We start from the raw sequence: 27,334 nt of genomic DNA, 5'->3' as shown, positions 1-27,334 counted from the left end.
TATTGGGGAAGAGAGAGAAGGACACGAGAGAGAAAGAGACAAGGAGACGGAAAGAAAGAAAAATCAATAGAGAAAATCACGGTAATTTGATGAATACCGCCGTGTATCAATTCATCAACGTATTCAATAAGTATTCGGCGACAACTTAATGTGGGTACTGCAGTGACACAAAGGTATGGGGCATTGCCTCCGCTCTCCATGATCTGTCAGTCCAAACTGTCTACAGATAATCAATATGACCGGCAATGTGCAGGTAACGCGAGAGTTCAAATTCACGGGAGTAATTTTGTGGATGGCGTGACCGGTCAGTTCTCCTGAGGAAGGTAGGACTTGGAGGTGGGCATAGAAAATGGGTGCGTTTTAATTTATATTGCATGAAAAGGCACTCGAGGCAGCAGAAATAGCATGATCAAGGGGAGAGAGGTGGGAGTACACAAGCCTTTGTTTGGGAAAGACACGCAGAACAGCTCAAGCAGAGAAAAAGGGGGCACAGGAAGCTGAACAAAAAAGGTTCATGCAAGGTGCTCAGGGCCTGAGACTAGGTGCTTTGTACCTTCATTTGTAGACAGTAAGAAATCACATAATCAAATAAGAGATTCAGAAAACTGGCTCTTAAAATATGTGCAAATCAGGGGCACCTGGGTGGCTCAGTCAACTGAGTGTCCGACTTCGGCTCAGGTCATGATCTCAAGATTCCTGAGTTCGAGCTCCGCATCGGGCTCACTGCTGTCAGCGCAGAGCCTGCTTCGGATCCTCAGTCCCCTTTTCTCTCTGCCCCTCCCCACTCTCAGAAAAAAAATTTTTTAAGTGTGCAAATCAGATTGGGCTGGGGAAGGAGGGATGGAGAGAGAGAAGCAGAGATTGACTGATCCCCCACTGACCCTCGCACTATCTGATCTCTTGTTGCAGAGGGAAATATTAAGAGTAAAGGGGAGTGAACTTGAATCAAATGAAACCACCAAATTTAGAACTGCCTCCTTGTAACATCGCTTCGAGAAGCTCTGCTTGATTTAATTCATGCCAGAGACAAATAACCTTTATCCACTCCCCTGGATACTAGAAATTAGGAAGGTACAAACCTTAGACAAAAGGAAAATGAAAAAATTCACGTGCCCTTGAATGCATCTAATTCTAGGCAAACAAAATTCTGAAAATCTCATGAAGAAAGCTACCTGTTCTAATAATTTCAGTTTGGTTAAAAATTTGAACTTTGAGTAAACTGACTGGAGCTTTGGTAACTTCTGCAAACAATCTCTACTGCTTCCCTTCCTCATAGACAGAAGCTCTGTTATTGCTTTTAAGTGACAGCTACATGAAAATTATAGAAGCCCTTATACCAACATGGCTTATATGCTTCAGCTATAAGCCTTGAGTCTTTCCAGTGTTAATCAACTCACTTTAAAACATTTTTTGAATGTTTATTTATTTTTGGGAGAGAGAGAGAGACAGAGAGCAAACAGGGGAGGGACAGAGAGAGAGAGGGAAAGACAGAATCAGAAGCAGGCTCTAAGCTCTGAGCTGTCCACACAGAGCCCGATGCAGGGCTCAAACTCACGAACTGTGAGATCATGGCCTAAGCTGAAGTCGGACACTTAAGCGACTGTGCCACCCAGGTGCCCCAAATCAAATCACATTTTACTCATTTCTTTGATCAAACTATGATTTTCCTAACTAGTGGAACAACGGACTTCACCTGGAGTCTGAAAATCCAGCTGTGTTCCTCTGCCTCGAATCTCATCCCTAACAGCAAAGGTTCTGCAGACATAATTTAGACAACCTCCTGGCTGATGGCCTGTGGGGCCAAGCAGAGTCAGGCTGCCCTCCCATAACTGGATTAGTTTCTGGGAGACTAACAGGAAGAGTAGGTACTTTAAAAAACAAAGTGGAGAGGAATGCCGAAGGCTGGAGTGTAATGAAATTGGAGATCTTCTCAAAGCAAGATGGCTGCCTCGGTCTCCTGCCAGAATGACACTGGGGAGTGCCTTATGAGTTTCTGCCTCAGAGGACCCTGTCCCTGCTTCCTATCTCTTCCAGCTTAAAGAGCAAGATGGGAGAGAGGGAAGAATGAATAGATGGCCACAAGTGTACTGGCCTTTCTCTGGACACACAAAAAGCAGAAGCCTTTCCGAAGCTCTCTCTACTGCTCCGGCCACATGTGAAAAGACTGTCTGGAACATCTAATACTAGCCCCTCTTACTTGATCCCTGAAGGTCTAATCATACCCTACAATCCTGAAATGTACCTCCTTGATCAACTACATTAATCCTCCCAAATTTCACCCAGTTATGGGTTGAACTGTGCACCCACCCCGTGACCACCGCCAAATTCCTGTGTTGATGTCCTAATCCTCAGTACCTTGACTTTATTTGGAAATGAGGTAGTTGCAGATGTAATTAGACAAGAGGATATCATGTTGGAGTAGGGTAGGCCCCTATCCATTACACTTGGCATCTTTAAAAATGGGGGGAAATCAGGCATCTACATAGGGAAAATGGTGTGTGATCATGAGGGCAGAGATGGGGCGATGTGTCTACAAGTGAAGGAACGCTAAAGGCTGCCAGAAAACCACCATGAGCCAGGGGAGGGGCATGGAAGAGATTCTCCCTTGATGTCTTCCAAAGGAATCGATGCTGACACTTTATCTTGGATTTCTGGCCTCCAGAACTGTGAGACAAATTTCTATTCTTTAAGTCACTCAGCGAGGGTACTTTGTTATGGCAGCTGTAGGAAACTAATACCTACCCCCCAAAAACTTCACAGTATACCGTGAGATAACTGTCTGGAAGTGCAAGGGTTACAGGAATGGAGAAGAAAGAAAGGTTGGTGTTTTGGACTAGCCGTGAGAAGAGCCCAAATAAGCATTTCCCCTTTCTTTGACTTACCATCTCCAAATAGCTGCAGGATAGCAAGGTCCACCTGGCGCTTCCACCCAGAATCTTTTTGGATGGCAATGCCATAACCCGTGGAAGCAAAGACCTTCCCACTGCCAATGGTCACCAGCTTGCAGCCTTCATCTCTGCCTGCCATGTAGTTCAGCACTGCTGCATCATAGATGAAGGCATCCAGTTTCCTGTGCAAAGAAGAAGCAAACAAACAATCCAATGGAGGAATTTTAGCCCAAAACTACCTATGGGGCCATTAATATGAAGCAATAGGGTTCCAGCCAACTATGCGGAGGACTGGTTCAAAGTAAGGCTCGAGTTGGAACTCAGCCAGAATCTAAAGCCTAAATCGCGGGCTGTTCTTTATGTGATTTCAGGTTGAAAGGAGGAGTTCTTTCCCTCCCACTGGGAATGATGAGAATGTAAGTTGGGCCTGAAGCCAACTCATAAGCTGTGTCTGAAAGGAGAAGGAGTAAAAAGGAATCAATAAAAATAATAACAGAAATAATGAAAAGTAACCATCACAATGATAACAACAAATAGCACAGGGTAGATTTATATAACATTTTTCATTTCTCAGTTCATTACAGTCCAGAGTGGGGATAAGTGTAGGTGTGTGTGTTTCGATAGATGTGCAGTGCTATTTTTGTGGTCAGAAAGGTTTCAATATTCTGTTTTGCAGCACAAGGAGAGAAAGGAGTAGTCGGGGTTGTAGCGGCACAGGCTTACGTTAAGAGCGAATGTGCGCAACGACGGGAAAACCCAACGTATAGAAGAATTCAGGTCTTTCAAGTTCCCAACATAGAAGAATCTCATATTATGTATTGTGCTTCCCAAGGGAGGAATATGTAGGGAAGGGAGTAAGACCACGGGTAAAGGCAGGAAGGCATGGACCGATATTTCAAACCAATCTTTAGACACATCGAAGGTAGAGAAAGAAATTCAAATACAGCCATATAGGTAGGTACTAGAGAGGTCTGCAAGAAAGAAAAGCATGCATCATCTCCTTCAATTGTACAAGGTGAGTTAGCTTTATCCCTCCTTAAGAAAAAATAAGCCCTTTCCGGTATGATAAGATAACAAAAATTTTTAAAAGGCCCACGAGGACCCTATAGAAAAGTGACACACCAAAAAACCAAAACTCTGATATGACGGACAGCTGTGGTTGTACCAGGGGCCAGGCTACCTACCGAAGTGGTCCTACACCCAAGTTCAAGTCTCATCTCCTGTAATCTGCTGTGATGTCATGGTGATAAGACAGAGTCTAACAGTAGTTAAGGAAACATGCATCTGAGTAGCTTTTCCAAAACTGGAGCCACCGGGAGGTCCAGGTGCTGCTAGTTATCATACAACACAGGAAATCAGCTACAAGACCCCTTGACCCCAAAGTTCCAACATCTATAATGCTCAATTGTCTATCTATCTTATCCCACAGCCGTGGCTTTCAGAGGCCAAATGAATAAAGGGACCAATGTGGCTGGGATTATGCAAGCCAAGGTGTTTCCAGTTCATGAGCTCTTCTTAACACACAAATAACTTTCTAGTGTATAAAGCTGGATCAAAGAACACCAATAAAAGCGGGAATTGGAGATCAGTTAACACAGTCTCACTGTTTGTGGTCTAAAAACCTTCACCCTTTTCTTCCTTTATTCCTCCCTTGTCCAAAAGACACCAGAATCATCATGTTCACCTTTTAGTCAACAGGTCTTCATGTCACATGTAATACATGAACCTTAGCCTTGACGTTTCTCTTTTACTTTTACAGCTATTTTATTTATTCCTGGTTCACGGTTACATTGATGCAAGTAGAACATAATTTGTAAAAAAAAAAAAAAAAGTATACATAGAAGTATGTAATAGCATAGGAGTCTTTGTGCACTGGCCTGAATTATATTGTCAAATTCAACTTGGAAATCCACAGAAAGCAAATGCAGTCTTGTTTGCTTTAAGTTTGGCACCCAAGCATGATATAGCTGATTCAGTGTACATTTAATAAATGTGAGAAACATATCAAAGACTCTGAGCTTGGAAGCAGTTCTTACCCTGTTTTCAGGGAGAGCAATGCATCATCTACACCCCTCTGGTTGAACTTTCCCATGTAGGCATGCATTTCTGCATAGTTATTGCGAATATTCCTCTCTGTGCTGCCGTTGGGCACAGTCCCAAAGCGAAAAGGGGGTGAGAAGTCATTGGGTCTCTGGAACTGGAGAGAGAGAAAGAAAGAGAGAGAAAGAGAGAGAGACAGACAGAGAAAGAAAGAAAATGCTTCAGAAAACGTGAAGAGATATTAAGTTAGCATTTAGTGGATTTATAATGGAAGGGACCCAACTACAGTTCACCAAATACAATAGCCCTCACTTAGGAACAGCGGTTGCTAACTGAAAGAGGACTTCAATTCCATGCAATTTAATACATATTGTTGAGAGCTTTCTATTTTCCCAATCCTGAATTTAATCTATAACCTTTGCATGTTCCATTTGTGCATACTGTACAATATCAGTGATGATGGGGATGTGCTGTTAGCTTAACTGCACAGGCTTAGTCACCTTTACACCTGAAAATTATGTAAAATATGGTTACAGGTCTCTTAATTTAGGGGTCTAAATACATTGTCATTGCACCATTTAAGGCTATAGAACTTCAGTGGGATGAACTACATTGTACTCCTGAAAACAATTTGTTGGATATCAAATATATTTTGCTAAGAAATTTTCTTGACCTTCCTTGATGCATTAAAAGCCTATATTTATTCTACATGAGTTGTTGAACAAACTGTAAAATCAAATACAGTTTTCACTATGTTCCTTCCCTTGCTTAAGAACTAAGAGTAGATCTCCAGTGCCTATCATAACAAAGTGAAATTTCTTAGCTTAGATGTGTGGCATCAGCTTATTTCTGGTATTGCCCTGCAATTAATAAGACTGTATGTTGCTTCCTGAACAAATTATTCATTTGTATCTTCATGGCCTCATATAGTCTGTCCCCTCAGCATGAACTCACTTTTCTCTTGAGGCCAATTCATGTCCTTCATCTCAAAATGTAACTCAAAGCAATTTCTTCAGGACACCTTCTGTGAATTCTTTCCTCCATCACGTCTACCCCGAAGTATTTGATGTTCTGGGTTTCTATCATGTTACAAATGCAATTACTCTCTGAATGAACTGGTTAAGTTCTGAGAGCTACTCTTTGATATAGTCATTAGAAGTTTAAGGTCTTAATTGAGACAGATACGGATTGAAGATCAGTTCTGCCACTTACGACCGTGTGATCTTGGGCAAGTGACATGAACTCCATGCATCATTTCCTCATTTGCAAGAAGGAGACAATGATGTCTCGTTTTCAAGGCTCTCGTGTGGATTAGATGCTATAATGTATAAGACGTGACTGGCACAGCACCCTTGCACGCAGTAAGTGCTCAATAAAGATTATATTATTTTAAACTCATGTCTATATTCTGCATTCCCCAGTAAACTTCACACTCTCCAACCTCCCCATTCTAATAGTACAGCAGTGATCAGCTAGAACGTGGCCAGAGTAGCTCCCCGTAGCTTGGCACAGGAAAGACGATATAGATATTTCAAGTCCTCTTGGCTTCAATACTATGGGGATATATTTACTTCAGAGATATATTTGGAATACTCAGGAGTACTCTGAACCTCTGGACTTGTGTGGGCTTAAAGACATTCTCCTTTCTCTTTCCCTTGACCTGAAAAGCTCAAGAGCTTCTCTGAATATAGGGATTTCATAAACCACAAAATGTCACAGCACCAGGAACCACAAATACCGTCTTCAGTGTGCAGAGTTGGCCATAGTTAAGAGCAGAGTCATGCAGTGGGGTTAGGCAATCTGTGATGCATCAAAAGACCACTATTTCTTGACTCAAGAGGCTTCCCGTCTGACTTATCACGGTGCTTTTCTCCATTAAGAGTTTTTGTTTCATTGGTTTTGAAAGCGTTGTGATTTTTAAGTGAATAAAAGAGTCCTAGAATTTTAGAGTTGTATAAAGCCACTCCAGGTTAACCAGTCCACACCCTGCATTTCACAGATGAAGACCAAGGCAAAGAGGACAAGTAATCTGCTCACTGACACACAGTGGTAGTGAAGGCTAACACTATCAGGAATGAATTGGCTTAATTAATAGCACTCTTCTTTGTCCCCAGCGGAGAGTAAGTTTAAGGGGACAGAGACATGTTTTTTTAAAGTTTATTTATTAATTTTTGATAGAGATAGAGAGTGTAAGTGGGTGAGGGGCAGACAGAGAGGGAGACAGAATACCGAGCGGGCTCCGTGCTGTCATCGCAGAGCCTGATGCAGGGCTCAAACTCACGAACTGTGAGATCATGACCTGAGCTGAAATCGGGAGTTGGATACTTAACCGACTGGACCACCCAGATGCCCCAACAGGGATATGTTTTATGGAAGAGACAGAATGCTATGCATATCACAGTCAATGACAATACTTCATTTGTTCGAAAACAGGTAGCCCCCAAATCAAATGCAGAATACATTCTATAGCAGGCAGCAATGTATAAACAAACTCCTTTTGATCAGCGACTCCCCACTTTGCTAGAACGATGACAACTGAGCCTCACAGTGACCAAGATATCCGAGGGCCCAGCATATTTTCTGAAACATCCGTGAAAGTTGAAATCGTGTCAGGTACAATTCTGGTGTAGGTCATTATATGTGTGGTCTTTTTTTTTTTTTTTTTTTAAATTAGCAATCCATGTAAGGTATATGGAATAATTTTGATTCACCAGATAGAATCTGATGTCCAGGGTGCCTCACTTCCTGATGAAGCCAGATTATGGAAAGTTTCTGCACTACTCTTTTGTAACTTTAATTTTTAAATTATCTTCAGATTTCCAGATGTTGTTTATAACCATGTCCTTGAACAAAAACTAAAGAAAGGAGCAAGGACCTAACATAGCCAAGATGACTGCAAAAGAAGAAAAAAAGTTGAAGGACTTATAATACCTGACTTTAAGACTTGTTACAAAGTGACAGAGATTGTGACAGTGTGATAATAGCACGGAGAAAATAAGGAGATCATCTGAACAGAATAGAGTGCCCACCAACAGACTAACACATATATGGTCACAAAGGCAATTAAGCAGAGATAGGAGCGTCTTCAACAAATGGTACAGGAACAATTAGATATCCACATGCAAAAAAAAAAAAAAAAAAAAAAGAACTTCATCCCACACCTCATGAGATATATAGAAATTAACACAAAGTGAATCACATGCCTAAATATACATTATAATATTTCCAGGAGAAAATACAGGACACAGTCTTTGTAACCTTGAGTAAGACAAAGATTGATTTCTAGAGATATGACACCAAAGCACAATCCACCAATAAAGGGAAAAAAAATCAGGCTTCATCAAAATTAAGTACTCTTTGAAAGAAAGTTAAGATCACGAAGAGAGAAGCCACCAAGGGAGAGAAAATATTTGAAAATAGAGTCATTAAAAATCTAAAGGAAATAAATGATAACAGAGCCAGATTCTTAAACACTGAAAGGTGAAAGCATCTTCCGTAAGAAAACAATCAGAGAAACCAGCCAGCACTGAAAGAATGGAAAGGCACAGTCCTTGGAATGCACTGGTCTTAGAGGCAGATAATTTGTATTGGCTTCTAGTTCCTTCTCTGACCAGCTGTGTGAACATGGGCAAGTTATTTAAATTCACAGAGCCCCATTTTTCTGGAAGTATTATTTTTAGTAATAATATATAGGAAACCACTTAACACAGTATCTGGCACATGGTGGATTCTCAAAATTATTGACTGCTTCTCTGAGGATGAAGTTCTAACATCTAAAATTGTCTCGTGTTAGCCAATGTTCCCTAAGATGGAAAACTCTTGTTCTCTCATTTGTTCCTTAAACTAGGCCAGTTCTGGGGACCAAGAGGGTGAGCGCACTGCCCCAGAATTAGCCAAAGCAGAGGCAGAAGTGAGCTTGCCTTTTCCTTTGAAAATTCTTGTCCCAGCTTGAGAGGTTTAAATAAAACTCGAATTTAAAAAAAAAATATCCATCATTGGACATTGAACTTGGCTAAAATTCATGGCCATAGAGAACTGCATGTTCAGTGAGGCCTGTGGGGAAGAAGGAAAGAATAATCTCCCAAATACTTTGACACTTCCACTAAATGCCCTGTAACAAAATTTACCCCAAGCTGTGAGGCATTATATGGCATTTGTTTAACCTGAATAGCAATCAATGCTCTCTGGGGTTTGGGGAAGGAGTATCATTTTGTACTGCCAGGAACCACAAGTCTTAAAATCCACAGAACGGGGTGGGGGATCCCAAGAAACAATTAAAAAGGATTTAACCCCCCCCCCCCCCCCCAATACACCAAGGAGATCAACACTGGATTAAAGAGCTCTGTCTGATTTTTAAGTAGGGAATTGTACACAGTATTCCTTATTGGTCACCTTTGGCCATCACAGGGTTTCCTTGAATTTGGAATCTTTTTCCCGAGTTACCCAGATTGGGATTATAGAAACAGATTTCCCCATATCACAAGTGAGGAAGCTGAAGGCCTAAAGAGACCAAGTAAGTTGTTCTAGGCCACATGGCAAAGCTGGAGGACAAGCTGAGGCTTGACCTCTGGGAGCTGAGCCTTCCCACTGCCGGCTCGTATGCTGGCTGACTAGTCCCTACTACTGCTTACTGGGAATGAAGCCCCACACGGCAAGTGGGGCCACCTGTGAGGGTGTCCTTCCCTTTCTGGCACGTCTAATGCTGACTTGCATTCACCCTCTGGATTCAACACGTGGCTTCCAGCAATTACTGTAAGCACACCTTTGCACAAGGGCAAAACAATGCCGAATGTTAAGAGAACTGTAATCTCACTTGATCCTCCTGGACAGCTGTGGGGAATCAGAAATCAACCCTCTTAGCTGTTTAGACCATCATCTCAGCCCCTGTGTTAAGAACCTCAAAGTGAATTAGTCTTGGCAAGCCATGCCAGGAGAGAGGTGCTAGAAGGCTGGAGTAAAGGTCCCTGCCTCACCCAAAGATGATTGGACTGGAGGGTCGTGGGGCTGAATGGAGAGCCTCTCATACAGCCTGTTGCAGAGAAGGGTAAGGGAAGTGTGGATCTGATCCATTTTGTCTTATTTATTAAATAAATATATAAACTTATTTTCCTATGTATAAGGCATTACTAATTCATTCGTAGCGGTTACTCATATCCAACACCTATGTAATAACTCACATTATCTCCTTTAACTATAGTAATTAAAATGCATCAATTCATTTGGTAAATATTTGCCAAGCATCTCTTAGTGTAGAGGGCTGTATTAAGAACTAAGGGTACGAAGAAGAAGAAAAAAATCAGGCTCTGTTTTCAAAAGGTTTACATATTAAACAGTCAGAGATGTAAACATTCATTCGATTTTCTATTCATTTTCTTTTTCATTCATTCCTTTATTCTTTCATTCATACAGCTATTCAGCAAAGATCTATGGGCATCTGTCATGTGTAGATGTTATTCTCGGTGCTGGGGATACAGTATTACAGAAGAATAAGATCCTGCTTTGAAAGAGTTCACATTATAAAGAAGGGAGGCAAATAATAAGTGACCCCTGCCTGTTAAAGGTGGTGGACTGAGAGCCACCAATTCTTCCACTCCTTCCACCAAAGGATGAGGTCTATGTTCTCTCCCTTTGATTCTGGCCTGTGCTTGGTGACTTGCTTGGCCAATAAGATGTGCAGAAGTAACTACACATTTACTTCTGTGCCTTTTTCTTTTTTAATGTTTATTTAGTTTTGAGAGAGAGAGAGAGAGAGAGAGAGACAGAGAGAGAGACAGAGAGACAGAGAGAGAGACAGAGAGACAGAACACAAATGGGGGAGGGCCAGAAAGAGAGGGAGACACAGAATCTGAAGCAGGCTCTGAGCTGTCTGCACAGAGCCTGCTGTGGGGCTGAGATCCACAAGCTCTGAGATCATGACCTGAACTGAAGTCAGACACTTAACTGACTGGGCCATGTAGGTGCCCCTGCATTCTGGGACTTCTGAGGCTGGGTTATAAGAATCTTTCCAGCTTCCACCTGGACCTCTTGGAACCTCGCTTCAGGGGAAGCAGTCCACTCTGTAAAAAGTCCAACAACCCTGAGGCCACCACGCTGGAGCCATCACAGTCCTGTTTACAGTCCCAGCCTAGCCCAGGCTTCCAATTGTTCCAGTAAGAGTACCAGGTATTAGAGTAAAGCCATCTTGGACCCTTCAGCTGAGCCCAGCTACCAGAAGACTACCACATGACCTCAGCTGATGCCACATGAAGCAGAAGAATCGCCAGTGAAGCCCTGAGCAAATATATGACCCCCAAATTAGTCAAATACCTGAAATGGTTCTTGCTTCAAGCCGCTAAGTGTTAGGGTGGTCTACTGTGCAGCAGTAGACAACTGGAACGTGGACGGTTTCAAATAGTGACAATGAAGTGCTACGAAGAAGCTAGAAACAGCTATCAGACAAGAAAAAGAGTGATCAGTAGAAGAACAAGTTCAGATCAGCTGTCCTGCAAAGGCCTCTCCGAGAAGGTGGCATCTGAATGGAAACCCGCGTGACAAGAAGGATCCAGGCCTGCAAAGACCTGGGGAACGCATACTGGGCCCAGGGAACAGCAGACACAAAGCCCTGACCAGGGGACAAGCCTGGCGTGGTGAAGGGACAGTGAGCAACATGATGGGTGCTAGGAGTAATGTGCCTATGCAGCGGTGGGAGCACAGAGCACGGGGCATCATCCTCAACAGCCTTACAGAAGCGGCAGCATGGGGGTCAAGACCGGAAGGAAGCGTTTTCCAGTTGGACAAGAGGAGCAAAGGGGCTTCTAGGTAGTGACAACGGGGTGCAGTGACATCCGATGGGGAGAGAGTTTGGGCATGACTAGAGATCATGAGCTGCTTGTCACTGTCTGAGCCTCGCAGATGTGGCCGTGATAACTGGAGGCTGACATGGCTGAAGACGGAGACAGAGCCGGGATCACAAAGGGACTCGAATGCCGCGCAAGGAAGTTCAGAGTGCATGCTCTAAGGGAGAAGAAACAGCAGAGCCTCTGGAGCCAAACTGTCTGAATTCAAATCCCAGCTCTGCTGCTTGATAGCTGTGTGACCTGGAGCACCTCACTTAACTTCTCTGTGCCCCGGTTTCCACTTTTGTGCAGTGGGGCTAATAACAGTACCTACCTCATAAGCCTTCTTAGTATTCAGCCAATTAATCTCAGCAAAATATTAGCACTGTGCCTGGCACATGATAAATATACCATATTAGCTATTATTGCTGTCATTATTATTACTGTCAGCATCATCATTATCAGAGGCAACTGAGTCTCAAGAGTGGGTTTCTGTGTTAGAAAGAGCCCAGAGGTGCCAGCACGAAGGACAGGTTGGAGGACTAAGATAGAGAGGAGCTGAGCAGGACTTGAGCTCCCATGATGATCTGGAACCAGGCGGTGGGGGTGGGGGTGGGGGTGGTAAAGAGGAACGGAAACATCATCAGCTACCACCCTCCCTTCTGAGAATATGGAAGATGGCATGTGCACAGCTAGCTAAAATACAAGACCGCCCCGGCATGTACCAGGCATGTTCTCTTCAAAAGAGAAAGACCGGAATCAGCCTGGAAGGCTTCTTGGAGGAGGCTGGGTGTAAGCTGGCGGGGTGAATGGGCTGGGTTTGGAAGGATAGAGATGGGAAGCTAACGTGGGTTTACACCGGAAGACCCCCCTCTGCTTTAAGAGTCCTCCTCCAACACTGCTTAGTTTCCATGGTGAGTGAGGAAATACGTCTGCAGAGAAGTCTTTGCGGCCATGACGCCCGGAGAAAGAGCAGGTTCTGAAAACAAAAGAAAAACCCTCCTAAATACTGACTGGGTCCAGGCTTCTGTGCTGACCACCAGACAAAGCCCGATGAGGTTAATTAGAGCTAGATCCTGTGAATGAGGGCACACAAATGACAGCAGCTCTACTAACATGAAGAGGGTGGGGAGGAAATGCCTTCCTGGGCACTTGGCTGCCTGAAAATGGCTCTTCTCATTCAGCGGGAGTCTGACCAGCATGTGCGGATTGGGACCGGCCAGCACAATGACCTTGCAGAGACGGATACTGTACGTTCTGCTTGCAGGGTCCATCCACACGGACACGGAATCTGGGGGCTTTTGTCCTCAGAGCTTAACAATCCTCCACATAAATATTCATCCCATTATGCCTGCTTTTACATTTGAATCACAAAAAGAATCAATGCCCAAATGCCACTCAGCCTTCCAAGGCACCCGAGGGAAAAGGTGGGAAGGCTTCAGACACAAGGGTGGCTTTTGTGAGGATGTGGCAGAGCAGCAGAATCCTAAAGGGGCCGCTTTTTTTTTTTTTTTTTACCTACCCAGGACCCTCCCGTTATCATTATTATTACCATGGATACCCTGCTTCACTACTAGTTTTATTATCGATATTTATTTATTTATTTATTTATTTATTTATTTATTTATTTATTTTAATGTTTATTTTTGAGAGACAGAGACAGAGTGCAAGCAGGGGAGGGGCGGAGAGAAAGAGAAGGAGACAGAATCCGAAGCACGTTCCAGGCTCTGAGCTATCAGCACAGAGCCTGAGGCAGGGCTCGAACCCATGAACCATGAGATCATGACCTGAGCCAAAGTCGGATGCTCAACCGACTGAGTCACCCAGGCGCCCCGACTTGTATTATTTTAATGAAATGTGTTATTCTTTCATGCATGCATTTTAAATTGTGGTAAAGTGTAACTGACGTAAAACGTAGCATTAATTTTTTTTTTCATTTAAAATTTTTTTAGGTGTACCGTACTGTGGCATGAAGTATATTCACACTGTTGTGCAGCCATCCCCACCATGAAACTACGAACCTGTGAAACACTATATCCCCATTAGTTCTATGCATTTTGACCATACACAGAATCTTGTAACCCCAGGCACAATCAGGACATAGAACAATCCCATCACCTGCTGAAACACCCCCCACCTTTAACCTCTGGTGACCACTGATCTGTTCTCTATCCCCGTTAAGTTTTGTCTTTTCCAGAATGTCATTTAAATGGAATCATACAGCACGTAACCTTCTGAGATGGGTTTTTGCACTTCTAATAATGCCCTTGCGATGCATCCAGGAGGATCTGTAGGTCATTCCTTTTTATTGCTGAGTAGAATTGCGTCGTACGGATGTATCGGCTTGTTTATCCATTTACCCATGTAAGGACATTTAGGTTACTTTCGGTTTGGGGTAGTTACAAATAGAGCAGCTGTAACATTCATGTGCAGGTTTCTGCATGAGCATAAATTTTCATTTCTCTAAGGTAAACACCCAGGAGTGGGAGTGCTGGTTCGCATCTCCACCCCCTGCCCAAAGGGCAACTCCTTTTGCATCTCATTTTTCTTTTGATCTTCCCAATTTCCCCATGAGCTATAAAGGAAGTACTGCAACTGTTCCTGTCTTATTGTTGTCTGCTACTGAATTCTCCCCTCATAATATCCTACGGCCTGACCAGAATGAAGCAGGGGTGTGTCAGGGGTGTGTGTGTGTGTGTGTGTGTGTGTGTGTGTGTGTGTGTGTGTCTGACTTCAGACTCTGAGCCATGTTTGAAGCCAGGAGGAGGTGGTTGGAGAAATCAGCCTCCCCCCCCCCCCCCCACTATGGTCCCTGTTTGACCAAAGGGGGAAGACAGGCAGATGGTAATCTATACATTAGGCTTTCTGAAGGCATGGTCTTCCTCACTGTTCCATGGCCCATAAATGCTTAGGACAGACAGGACAACGAGGCTGTCTCTGCTTACACTGAAGGACAATTTAATGGTAAAACAGTAAGTGTTACCTGTGGGTTACGGGCTCTAGAGACTGAAGTTCAAATCTGTGCTCCATCATTTATTAACTGAGTGACTTAATACACAAGCCAATTGGCTTTGAAACTGAACGGCAACAATGTTCTAAGAGGAGAAGTAAGGCCTAACATCCCATTACAAATCCTCCCCTTCAAAACCTGGGGCCCAGGATGGCCACTCGGGACCCTCCCCATGGAACCACCCGGCTGTGGATATAGTGACAGATTAGAGTATAAGATTCTTCATGAATTATAACCTTCATGAAAGTTATAATCTGGGACGGAGGCGGAAGAAATAAATAATTATTCTACATTTCATTATAAATTATTCATTGGAGAGAATATTGTTCAAATTCACTCAGCAGAGGAGACTGAACTGCAATAACAATAACATCACAGAATGTACTTAGAAGACACAGGTATATAATAAAAGGGCCGAAATTAATTCAGTTCACTTCCTGGGCCCCTGGAGAGCCGGATACCATTCTGTTACTGCCAGAAAGTGAGTTAGCACATACTAAACACTCAACATCTTAGTCACTTCTATTCTTTTTTTCTCTTATTAATATCAGCGTTGTGGTTGTCCATCGTGGGAAACACACAAAGTCTGCATATGAAGGAATGTGCACTTGGATAGGAGAAGCCTGGCAAGTACAGCTTCACAATTCTGGATGCTATGCTGCTGGAGAAGCAGCCCTTTGCCTCTCTGGGCTCAGCATGGAACTGGGACTCTGGACGGGAGGAGGTGGTGGAGGGAACAGCATGCCCTCCGCTGTCACCACCCTCCTGCTGTGCCCCCAGAAAGAGCGTATAGAAAATACAATGTACCAGTTCTTCAGATTCCTGGAATTCGGTTAATTATTAGTTTTCCTCCTAGCAAAACAGTCACCTCTTTTGCAGTTTACAAAATTTAGATATATGAACCTTAATAAATATTTCCTAAAATAGTTCATAAAATCAGGTAATGGCTTTAGAGTTTATGTAAGCTCTCTGAGGTCTGGCCCTGAGCTAGGAGAGCTGAGCAGATGACACAGAAGCTACTACTCCTGTATTAGCTTTGCCAAGTCATACCTGTGCCCCGAAGTCTTACATGTTTGGCCAAGTCTTATGTCTGGCCATAGAGTATCATCATCGGCACACATTCAATGGCTATAATCCATGCATTAAGTCACTAAGCTCTGAAATGAAATAAAGCAACAGATACAATCCCTCCATGACTGTTCAGCTGGAAATTAAAATGGGAAGCAGCTAACGCTTCCATGTTAACGTATCACACAACCGACAGAGAGTAACTCAATCTTTCCATCGACCCTACAAGCTGGAATGGTTATCCCCACTCAGCGGACAAGGAAACTGATGAACAGTAAGTGGTAAGTCATTTGAATAAGGCTACACAGCCAGAAACCAGTGGAACAAAGGTTCAAACCCAGGGTCCTCACGTGACCATAAAAGATACCACAGAGTTCTATCCACACCGAACAGATGCTTGGCAAACACGTGTCGGGTAGGAGAATCCAATGACTAGAGGACTGTGCCAAGTTCCAAACGAGACGTAAGGCAGGCGAGGGCTCTGCGAGTTCAGAGGGAGCAGGGATCATCACGAGGGTGTGGGGTGGGGCGCTAACGAGAGGAGGCAGAGACGGAGCTCTTATAGGTTGGCCAACTTACATCGGCGGAGGTGTGGGGAGGGCCCTCAGGGCAAGAGGAGGGACTCAAGTACTGTGACGTCACTGAAGTTGGAAAGAACATACATGGGAACGTGGAGCAGTGAGTTGGCGCACAGACGGACGCTGTGCAGCAGCACCCGCTGCACGGTCAAGCTGCAGAAGGATGCCACAGTACTTAGGTAGCACTATTCAGCTACAGCAATGTGGCTAGAAAAGCAGAGAGGCTGGAGCAGAGACATTCACTGCAAAATGACTAAGGGTCTGGACTATTTTCAGGGGGAACATCATGGGAGGAATATATGAGAGAGATCTAGAACATAAGCCCTGACAGGATCCAAGTCAGCCTGGATATTCAGGAGGACAAAGGAAGGGAAAAGCGGTGGAGTCCACATCATCCCACCCCCTCATCTGCCACCACGCTCATCCCTCAGCAGCCATACTGGCCTCTGAGCCATTCCTAGAATATACCAGGCATTCCCTAGCACGCTTGTCTCTCTGCTCAGAAAGCCCCGGCTAGTCATCACTCCCTTACTCGGTGGTCTTCTCACCGAGGCCTTCTCTGACCGCTCGACTTAAAATTGCAACTCATCTGCCAATACCATCTCCCTTTTCTGCCTGATGTTAGCAGTTAACGCCTAATATTGTAAATAATTGCTTTTTCAATTCATTTTCCTTTTTCTCCTTTTAGAATGCAAGTGACATGAGGGAGAAGATTTTGTCTATGTTGATCACTGCTGTCTCACTAGTGCCTAGAACAGTACCTGGCATTTAAGAGGCTCTTGGTGCGAATGAATGAATGAATCAATAGCACACTCCTTACTGGTGAGTGCGTTATCATGCAACACAAAGAACACAAAGTTGCACGGCAGTGTTTCTTAGATCCAGTGCTACTGTGGCATAGCTAGTGAATAAGGAGTTAATTTGTCCTCATGCTAGCTGAGGACATCTTTTCTGGCACCTTCTCCATCTTCCCTTCAAAAAAAATATGTCAGATCTGAGATCCCACAAGAGCTTGTCAAATTTAGGACTTGACAATGCATATGAGTATTTCTTTGGCACCAAAAATGTGACAGAATTGGAGATTATTATGGTAACATGCAGATGAAGTGAAACAGAGGTGTAAGGACAATGGCATTTGGTTTTTATCCCGAAGTCATCCCGTGTGTGACAGGTGGCCTTGGTCATGCTCCCTCAACCTACCCTTAGGTGAGACTTACAAAGAGGTGTTACTGCCATCCACCCCCTTTCTCATACCGACCGGGGAGAGTGCAGGGACTGTTGCAGATATATTATAAAAGCTGTGGGTGCTAGCAAAGAGAAGTGGCCTTTAAAGATTTCAAGTAAAGGGTACAGATGGATTCACCATGGAAACTGGGATTCTGGAACTTCAGGAGCAGCCCTAGCAGCTCATACACAGTTTGGGGGAGAAAACCGAAGGTTACTATCGGGACTTTCATATGCCAGATTCCCCAGTGAATTTAGGGGGTGCTCCAGTTGTTAGCATGCTAAGCTGAGGTTCCTAACACGAAGCTGGGGCAGGGGTAGGGCAGGGGTAGGGCTGTCAATGGACTATGCCAGGCAGGGCCGAGGGCAAGTAAGGATCCAGGGAGAGGCACGTCAGGGGGGACAGACACACCTCTGCTTTCCGGGCAATCAATCAGATCCATCAGTTCCAAACCGAGAAATGGAAATGCCAGCATGTGCACACACGGTCACATTGTGACCCATTTACAGCACAGCAGAACTTACGGCTTTGGTCAATAGTCAGCCTTATGCGGGGGGCACTCCAGCTTATAGAATGTCAGTGCTGGGAGGGGGCCTTAGTGAGCCCACAGTGCCTACTGCCTCCCTTTCTGGGGCTCACAGTGGACCCTCTCAGAGGAGGGTTCTGATGAGTCCTTTGGTAAAGAAACTTATTAAACCTGACACAGAACTTTCCCAAACATATTCTGCCATGGATTTTTAAAAAAAAATACCCATTATGTTTCCCAGAACATTAGTGGGCTGTGAAACAGAGTTTGAGAAATGCCCACTGAGAGACTTCTTCCCTGTTTGCAGCCAGAAACAGAGGCCTGGACAGTTTATTAACTCTCCAAGACCAAATAGCCATTCCGTGCTCCTGTCCCCTCCTTTCCTTCTTTCCTCCTGTTACCACACACGTACTGAGTGCCCAGTGGGCATCTGCAATGCGGCTAGAGCCACACCATGCTTTAACATGTAATAGGTCAATGTGCCTACGACATCCTTAATGGGCCTCCAATTACAATGGTAACACAATTATTCTAAGGTGATGGCTACAAAAGTAAAAGATCAACAGCCATAGGGCAGAGGAATGGAATTTAATTTTGCCAGCTGACTGAGGGTAAGCCAAAAAGCCCTTTTACTTTCAACCATTGCGTTGAAAATCATTCTGAACTATGTTAATTCGCGTTCCTTTCTCGGGTTACTCTCCATTCAGACATATTCAGTAAGTATCTGCTTTGTGTCCTGGTACTGGGATGTGGATGCTTATGCAGGGATTTAGACGCAGAAGATCACAGATGGTTTAAGAGGTGACATTTAACATATATTTACTCCAGGAAAATCTCAGAAACTATTTTTATCTCTTAAAAAATTTTTTTTGATGTTTTTTTTTGAGACAGAGAGACAGAACATGTGTGGGGGAGGGGCAGAGAGAGAGGGAGACACAGAATCTGAAGCAGGCTCCAGGCTGCGAGCGGTCAGCACAAAGCCCAATGTGGGGCTCGAACTTGCGAACTGCGAGATCATGACCTGAGTCGAAGTTGGACGCTTAACCAACTGAGCCACCCAGACGCCCCATCAGAAACTATTTTTACTTTTAATAATTCCTTTATATGAGCCTGTTTGGTTATCATTTCTCTCTTTGCCCCTGTGAAAGTGGAAAATGGCGTGGCGGCCATATTTCAGGGTTGGCCACTTCTTGTTAAAGAAGTCATGGGGAAGCAGAAACGTCCAGTGGAAAGCTGGATGATTGTGAAGGCAAAGTCTCACCACTGAGACAACCGTGTAGATATGGCACATGGACCCACTGAGGGGCCACTGTACCCCTCTCCCATGGGACATGGAGAGCAATCGGGGCTTCAAAGAAGACAAGTCCTGAAATCACTTTATAATTTAAGAGCTGACAAACCACAATAGCAGTGCGGTTGGAGACCCCCATTTATTCACCATGCTTCTTCAATACTGCCTGCTCAATTTGGATGACTTGGGAGTAGAAACCACAAGATGAGCAAACCCTGTCTGCTACTATAAATGTCAAATATTTCTTATCTACATTACCTACCCCCAATCCATTAGTTTACGAAACTACCTTCCACTGTTTCTCAAATCCAAATGGCTAATAAAGAAAGAAACACACTGGCTAATCCTGTGAACACTATACGAATTATGTAACTATCTGAGGCATACATTCATTCATTGACTAAATGATTATTCAATCTGTTCTTCAACAAATATTTGAGCACCTATATTTGCAAGGCTCTATATAGTTACTGTGGAAGTACCAGTGAACAGAGACAAAACATCTTGTCCTCAGAGAGATTATAGTATAGTAGGGAGAGGCGAACATTATAAATATGCTAAATACCATTAGTATGTCACATCATGTAACATATAATTTCTATTAAGGAAAAAAAAAAGATAGCAAACCAGAGAGATAAATAAACTTATTTTAGAGCCTCTTCCAGATGTTAGATCAGATGCTTCGGTGGCCTGCCTACAGGATATCCTGAGCTCAGACTGCCTTTAAGGGACACAGTGTCACTGTTTCCTGGGAACTTTTGCCTCCAACAATATACAGTTTATAAGTGCCTTCCTCTTTGAATGTAACCCCACCATCTTGGTCTGATGTGAACTTTCAGAGGGACAATTTCAAGTTTTAATCAGATATACTTTTCTACTTAAAATGAAACCCAAGGTGTATTTCATTCCAGGATGGGAGAAGATACTTTTTGTAGAATAAACGAATGGGCTGAAAGGACAGGATTACTGGCAGGACAGCTCGCCTATGAATTGCAACACATTATCTGGGAAAATAATACAGATGAGTCCATTTCACACTTATATTAGTAAAATCCTGTCCGAGTGGATATCATTAGAGGGAATGTGTGCACTCCCGGGGATACTGTCTCACCCACTTGGAAGCTAAAAGTTTCATTACTGAGTTTCACAACGATTCATTTAAGATACCAGGGAACTGGGTCCTTTGAATGGTTCCAAGTACATGTGTCACGTTCCCTTGGTCAATGGTTTACAGAGAAGATAGCCTACTTTAAAATTATTCTATAAATTCCAAATCAGGAGTCAATTAACAGAATGGGAAAAAATCTTAGCCAATGCCGAAGTAAGCTGTCAAGAAAGAAGTTTTTCTTTATCAAACAAGAGGCCCCTGTGACTGGGCAGGTGGGATTCTTGCTAAAAGGGTAGGCATGGTCAGCTTGAGTTGAGAGTGGGAGATAACTTACTGTTCACACATGGGAGGGTCTCATTTTCCTTAAGAAGTTCAATGATGGGATGGAAAACTTGCTCTTTAAATCTGCTATGACACTAAATTGGACTGGATGGCTGGCCATTTGGGACAGAGAATTAAATAGCAAAACAATAAGTGTGGCATGATGAAAGAGGATATTAAAAGGATGAAGTTCAATTAGGAAGCATACAAAGTAAGTCTCACAGGATGTAAAACCATAGTGCCCTCCAGTGAGAAGGGACAGGAACCGGCTTTGTCAAAAGCATGGTCAAAAAGATTGTGACGCCCTAGCAGACCACAAGCTGCACGGGTTGACAACACAGTGCTGCTATTTAAATAGGGAGCCTATAAAGGGAAGTATGGTAGGTGGGAAGGAGAATATCAGGACCACGGTGTATCACTAGGAGGGCATTATGGTCTCGGTGTGCTCTTTTCTAGAACTCACAATGGAAATTTGAGGAGGTTCAGAAAGTGATGGAAGGCAATGGGAGCAAGTTTTAAGATAAAAAGTTAGGGGCGCCTGGGTGGCTCAGTCGGTTAAGCGTCCGACTTCGGCTCACGTCGTGATCTCGCGGTTCGTGAGTTCAAGCCCCGTGTCGGGCTCTGTGCTGACAGCTCAGAGCCTGGAGCCTGTTTCAGATTCTGTGTCTCCCTCTCTCGCTCTGACCCTCCCCCATTGATGCTCTGTCTCTCTCTGTCTCAAAAATAAATAAATGTTAAAAAAATTTAAAAAAAAGATAAAAAGTTAAAAGATTGGGTTTATTTAACCTTGAAATGAGCACCCAAGGACATTGCACTGTACTTACTACCTTCTGTTTTAAGAATTGGTTGAGTGTCTGCCTCCCTCACTGGACTATGAGACCAGGGCTATCTCGGCAGGTCCCTAATACTTCACAGGTAGGGTCTCCATGACATTTGGCCATACTTCTACTAACATCACATGTGTCATTTATCAGAAATTCTAATTTAACTGGATGTCCTGTATTTTTATTTGCTAAATCTGGCAATCCTGCTCCTAGGGTAATTGGTAGCCATCCAATAAATACTTGTTAATTTCTATCAGGTACTAGGTATTATGTGAAGTGCAGAGAATAGAATAACTTACATTAAGAAAAAACACACAGATGATACAACAGAGGACGCAGTCAACCCAAAGAACAGTGGAAAGGGGTGGGATCCTGGTAAGAGGCAGAATCCAGGTTGAACAAGGAGCTGATCAAGGGTAGGAGGGGTTTCTGGAGAGACCCTTTGAGAGGAAGCAGCCCCACTTATTGCAGAACAAGCCTCTAGGCTTTAGCCATGAGCAGCATGGCAGCTGCGAGGACTCCTGAGACAGACTGTGTGGTTAGGCCCTGAGCTCAGGGCTTGGGCAACAAAGGTTAGCAAGAGCATACCTGCATAGAGCTGTTTGGATCTTTACCCTGTTCCAGTAAGGGGTTTATGGCAGATATACAGGGTCTATCTGTTGAATAAATAAAGATGAGATCGTGAGACTGGAAAGCAATGAAACTGATTAGAGCGCGCTTACATTATAGTTGCATTGTGCACATATGCAGGATAAGGTATGTGTTAAGTGGGAATTGGCTGGCAGGGACCCTCGATAGTTTGGGGGATGGGAAGAGGATGGGAAGAGTTGGGAACTGAGAGGAGGAGCTGTAGGGACTGAAACCGTTGGGTCTCAGGCTCTCCCAAACTCACATCTAACCCGACCTTCTGGGAATTTTCCAAATGGCAAGGGGTCACTGGCAAGCATCAGTATTTCCTTCATTAGTGGGCAAATTATGATAGCATAGCAACTATTTATGACGGTAAGAACATAATTTCTACTACTAAATTAGTCAAAATGGATAATAACGATAAATTAGGAATACTATAAAATTCTCCGGTTTCATCAATAATTTGCAGTGAAGCTAACTAAAGTTCTTTTCCGAGTCTCCAAGACAGCTGAGCTGGGAACAGTTAGGTTTACTTTTTCTGAGCATCTGAAAGGAAAGACAATTCTTTGGCAATACAGACCATGCAAGTAGGGAAGGTTTTGAGAGAAACCCAGTTTTTTTTTTTTTTTTTAAATTTTTTTTTCAACGTTTTTTATTTATTTTTGGGACAGAGAGAGACAGAGCACGAACGGGGGAGGGGCAGAGAGAGAGGGAGACACAGAATCGGAAACAGGCTCCAGGCTCCGAGCCATCAGCCCAGAGCCTGACGCGGGGCTCGAACTCACGGACCGCGAGATCGTGACCTGGCTGAAGTCGGACGCTTAACCGACTGCGCCACCCAGGCGCCCCGAGAAACCCAGTTTTATAATCTGTCCACTCCCATAAGAAATTGTTTGGGGTAGGGCCCAGTAGTCAAATGAAATTGTATTTTTTTTTTTTTTAATGTTTATTTATTTTTGAGACAGGGAGAGACAGAGCATGAATGGGGGAGGGTCAGAGAGAGAGGGAGACACAGAATCTGAAACAGGCTCCAGGCTCTGAGCCATCAGCCCAGAGCCCAATGCGGGGCTCGAACTCACGGACCGCGAGATCATGACCTGAGCCGAAGTCGGACGCTCAACCGACTGAGCCACCCAGGTGCCCCAAACGAAATCGTATTTGAAGTAACTGTTTTCTATCACAGCGACAGGTGACAGATGTAGATTTGGAAACAGTCACTGAATTCTTACTCTGCGCCTTGGAGTGCGCTAAGTGCTTTCTCTCAAAAGACCCAGAAGGATGGCTGAAAAAAGGACGAATGGGCATCTCTTGCCTATGGCAGATAACCTTCTTCCAGGCAGCCTTGGCTCCAGAGCTATTTTCTGGGACCTGAGCAGTGAGGAGTGACCCCTCCATTCTCCCTTGCACACCTTTACAGCCCTGACGTATGACTTGCCCCCCATCAACACCCCCACCCTGAATCTCACTGAAATATGCAAGTGCAGGGAGCCGGGAGGGTGGCGGCAGGACCACAGAGTGGGCTCTGGAGTGGATTAGCAGCAGTTTGTGTCTTTCAAGGCATATGTTAATCATCTACTGGAAACAGCATGGACTTTGTGAGATGGGTTTAGGCACAAAACAGGGTCTGCCATAGGAATCGAGCCCTAACCTTAATTGAGGGATTAGTAGACACCATTCTGAGCACTTTAGAGGTATTTTAAGTCTTTGATAGTACAAAAGCTATAACGTAGGCAACACTCTCATCCTCATTTTATGATTAGGAAACTGAGACACTAAAGGGGTTTGGGAGCCCAGCCATATCGCCTACTTTGCAGTGGCTGAGTCTCAGTTTCCTCTTCTGTAAAACCGAGGTAGCATCCGCCTAAAAGGTTTGGCAGGGTAAGCAAATGAGATAGAATGTAAAGCGCCCAGCCCAGCAAATGCTGCCCATGGTCACTTAAGACTGGCCCATCCTCTGAGGCTGTAGCTACAGACGTAGCTTTACGTAGCGATTAATATGGACAAGGGCCACAGTTGCTAACATCGCGAAAGAACACATAATCCGAAGATCAATTTATTTTTGGCTTTGGAAATGCAACTGTTAAGAGGTCGGCTCCAACCTATGAACAGGTTGTCCTCAACAGTTCATTTATAAATCAGCCGTTCAGAAACAGAAATACATTTCCCCAGAGAAACAATATTGTAAATGGGTAGCTCATTAAAGGCAATTTAATCCATAAGAGAGTGGAATTTTAGTGTTAATCTTATTAGCGTATGTTCTCGGAACATTCATTCACGTAACACGCTTCCAAGACGCAGCAAGCACTGGTCCCAGGAGCTGAACAGTGTGTCTGTTGCCTTAAGGATGTTACAGGGCAGTGCAGGAAACAGGCATCTGATCACTGATTCCAGGGGAGGGTAAAAAGGATGGCTTCCGGCTATTGTAGGAGAAAGGGGTAGGCTATCTGGGGATGTGCAGGGGCAGGAGATGGGTGATGAAGTGTAGAGAAAAGGACAGGAGACTTCCCTCACTTGAATTCAGGGCTCACCCTTGTACTTCACTTTGAATATTCAGATCCTACTTTCTGGGCCCGGTGCTCTCCTAAGCTCTCCTCCAGGGCATCCACACCTGGCAGTCCCTATTTTCCTACATGATCCACAAAATTAAACCTACTGCCTTTTTTCAGTCCAAATAGGCCATGTCTAGCTGCTAAGAGGGAGACAGTCTAAAAAAAAGAAAAAAAAAAAGTGATTAAATCATCACTCAAGCTCCCGAAGATATCTGCATTTTAAGAAGCTGATTGTATAAAACTTTTTGTTTTCTATATAAATGTTTAAACTACAAATATAAGCACATGAAACCATTCCATTAGAAGGTAGTGGTCACTCAGACCGATTGGCCCAGCTCATGCACTGCCTTAGGAACTACTTTCTTTCAGGGGCTTTTGACAAGTGAACCACACATCCTTAGCTGTTGTGAGGATGTCATGGTTGTTTTGTTTTGTTTTGTTTTTGAGAGAGAGAGAGTAGAGGATAGGGGCAGGCGTGGGGGGGGGGGAGAGAGAGAGAGAGAGAGAGAGAGAGAGAGAGAGAGAGAGAGAATCTTAAGCAGGCTCCATGCTCAGTGCTGAGCCTGACCTGACACGGGGCTTGATCCCACAACCCTGGGATCATGACCTGAGCCGAAATCAAGAGTCAGATGCCCCAGCGACTGAGCCACCCAGGCGCCCCCAGACGTCACGTTATTTTCATGTGCACACGGCTGCTCTCATAGAGTCCTGTAGCGTCAAAGGAGGGGGTGGTAGTGGCAGAATGGCTGCGTGTCTGGGTCATCTGTAACCTGGGGGGGGGACTTATCCTGGAACATGGGTGTACAGGATGATGTGTGATTTCATGACACTTCAAATCAAAAAACTGAAGTCGCGTTATGAAGACTATTCCAGGGAGCTAGAAAGCCGCCCGGCTTCGCAGCACCAAACTCCTAGCCCAGCCCAGGTCGGCGAAACCACAGCCGCCGAGCAGAATGCCCCGCTCTGCCGTGCGCTGTGTGTGGCTCTACCATATCCCCAGCAGAGGGGACCAGAGTGACGATCACGTACTTGTGTTAAAAGCCTCTTTTCCGGGGCGCCTGGGTGGCTCAGTCGGTTGGGCGTCCGACTTCAGCTCAGGTCACGATCTCGCGGTCCGTGAGTTCGAGCCCCGCGTCGGGCTCTGGGCTGACGGCTCGGAGCCTGGAGCCTGTTCCAGATTCTGTGTCTCCCTCTCTCTCTGCCCCTCCCCTGTTCATGCTCTGTGTCTCTCTGTCTCAAAAATAAATAAACGTTAAAAAAAAATTTAAAAAAAAGCCTCTTTTCCACGACTTGGGGTGGAGAGGAGAGATTGCAATTCCAACTCAAGAGGAGATTCCGAGGTGCGGAATATTAGAGGCAGCTATTAGAGAAGTTCTCACAACCGTCATTAGTGGGGAATAAAGTATCCCTTTCTCTGCATATGGTGGCTCCTGAATGAACGAATGGCTGAACGGCACAGGCCTTTTCCAAATAAATTAATCTCGCAACGTGAGACCTCAGTGTTCACTGACTTCTTCCTCTGGGTGTGTGGATCGTTTTTTCTGTGTGCTCTGCATGGTGGACTTGCCCCTGACCGCAGGCATTCTGAGTATTGGTACTTTTAGGGCCACACCTGACCCCATGCTTACAGATGCCCACCATGTCCTGTGCCATGTATTTATGGCTGTCAGACCACAGGGGTATTTAAGGAAATCAGGCTGCTCGGTCTACACTGTTTGGACTCCAAATCACCCCGAATCTTGTCAGACCTAGTGGTGACCCTCTGCGTGGGGGCCTGAGTTGCACGGGGGTAACAGGTGCTCTGGGAGCCGGTGCTGACTTTGACTCTGCCCCATCTCCACGGGAAGCCTTCTCAGCCTTCTCCTGTCAGCAGCAGAGGATTAGAACAGACTCCTCTGGCAGCAGCCTCTTCTCATTAGCAACCTGGAATCACTGCTGTGCTGAAGGCTGCATTGTTCTTCCACGTTTGAATATCAATTTGCATAATGAAGCAGGTGAGAGCGCCTCTTGCCCGTTCAGGCAGCCCTGATTGGCAGAGAGAAAGGGATTTGTACATAATTGGCCGCAATTAATTTGACGCGCTTTTATAAGGAGAAAAGGAAAAAGCAGAAAATTGCTCAGTGCTCCAAGTCAAAGCGGCATCTGCACCCTCTGTGGTGTGTGCGTGTGTCTGCAGCGATGGGTGGGTGTGTCATGTACAGGCATGTGAGGGGGAACCTTGTGTGCTCAGCTGCAATTTTTTTTTTTTCTGGGAGCAAGAAAAGGCTCATTCCCCGGAGGTTCCTGTGCCCGGGAGGTCCACGGCTGCAGTGTCCTCCATAACGCAATGCTGTTAGCCATCTTGTTCAATTTGTGTTTGAGGCCACTAGGAGACATCATTAGACATCCTAGCATTCTTTCTTTAGTACCACAATGACACCCAGCTCAACATCTCTTTTGTACTCAGTCCAAAAAAGGCTGA

General features: G+C 44.5%; 1 protein-coding gene across 4 annotated transcripts in view; it reads right to left on the bottom strand.

Annotated features, from left to right (window-relative positions):
* GRIN2B (glutamate ionotropic receptor NMDA type subunit 2B) overlaps positions 1-27,334 on the bottom strand; it is a 416,591-nt gene that overhangs the window by 8,225 nt on the left and 381,032 nt on the right. For all 4 annotated transcript variants that reach the window (XM_058743608.1, XM_058743607.1, XM_058743610.1 and 1 more), the window contains 2 exons: positions 4,925-5,085; positions 2,883-3,070 (listed from right to left, as the gene is read on the bottom strand). In XM_058743608.1, the coding sequence (XP_058599591.1) occupies positions 2,883-3,070; positions 4,925-5,085 (349 nt within the window). The remainder of the gene's footprint in view (positions 1-2,882; positions 3,071-4,924; positions 5,086-27,334) is intronic.

The sequence above is a fragment of the Neofelis nebulosa genome, chromosome 8 (assembly GCF_028018385.1).
Source record: "Neofelis nebulosa isolate mNeoNeb1 chromosome 8, mNeoNeb1.pri, whole genome shotgun sequence".
Lineage (NCBI taxonomy): Eukaryota > Metazoa > Chordata > Mammalia > Carnivora > Felidae > Neofelis > Neofelis nebulosa.
The sequence above is the reverse complement of the archived record's forward strand: the minus strand, read 5'-3'. Positions and strand labels throughout refer to the sequence as shown.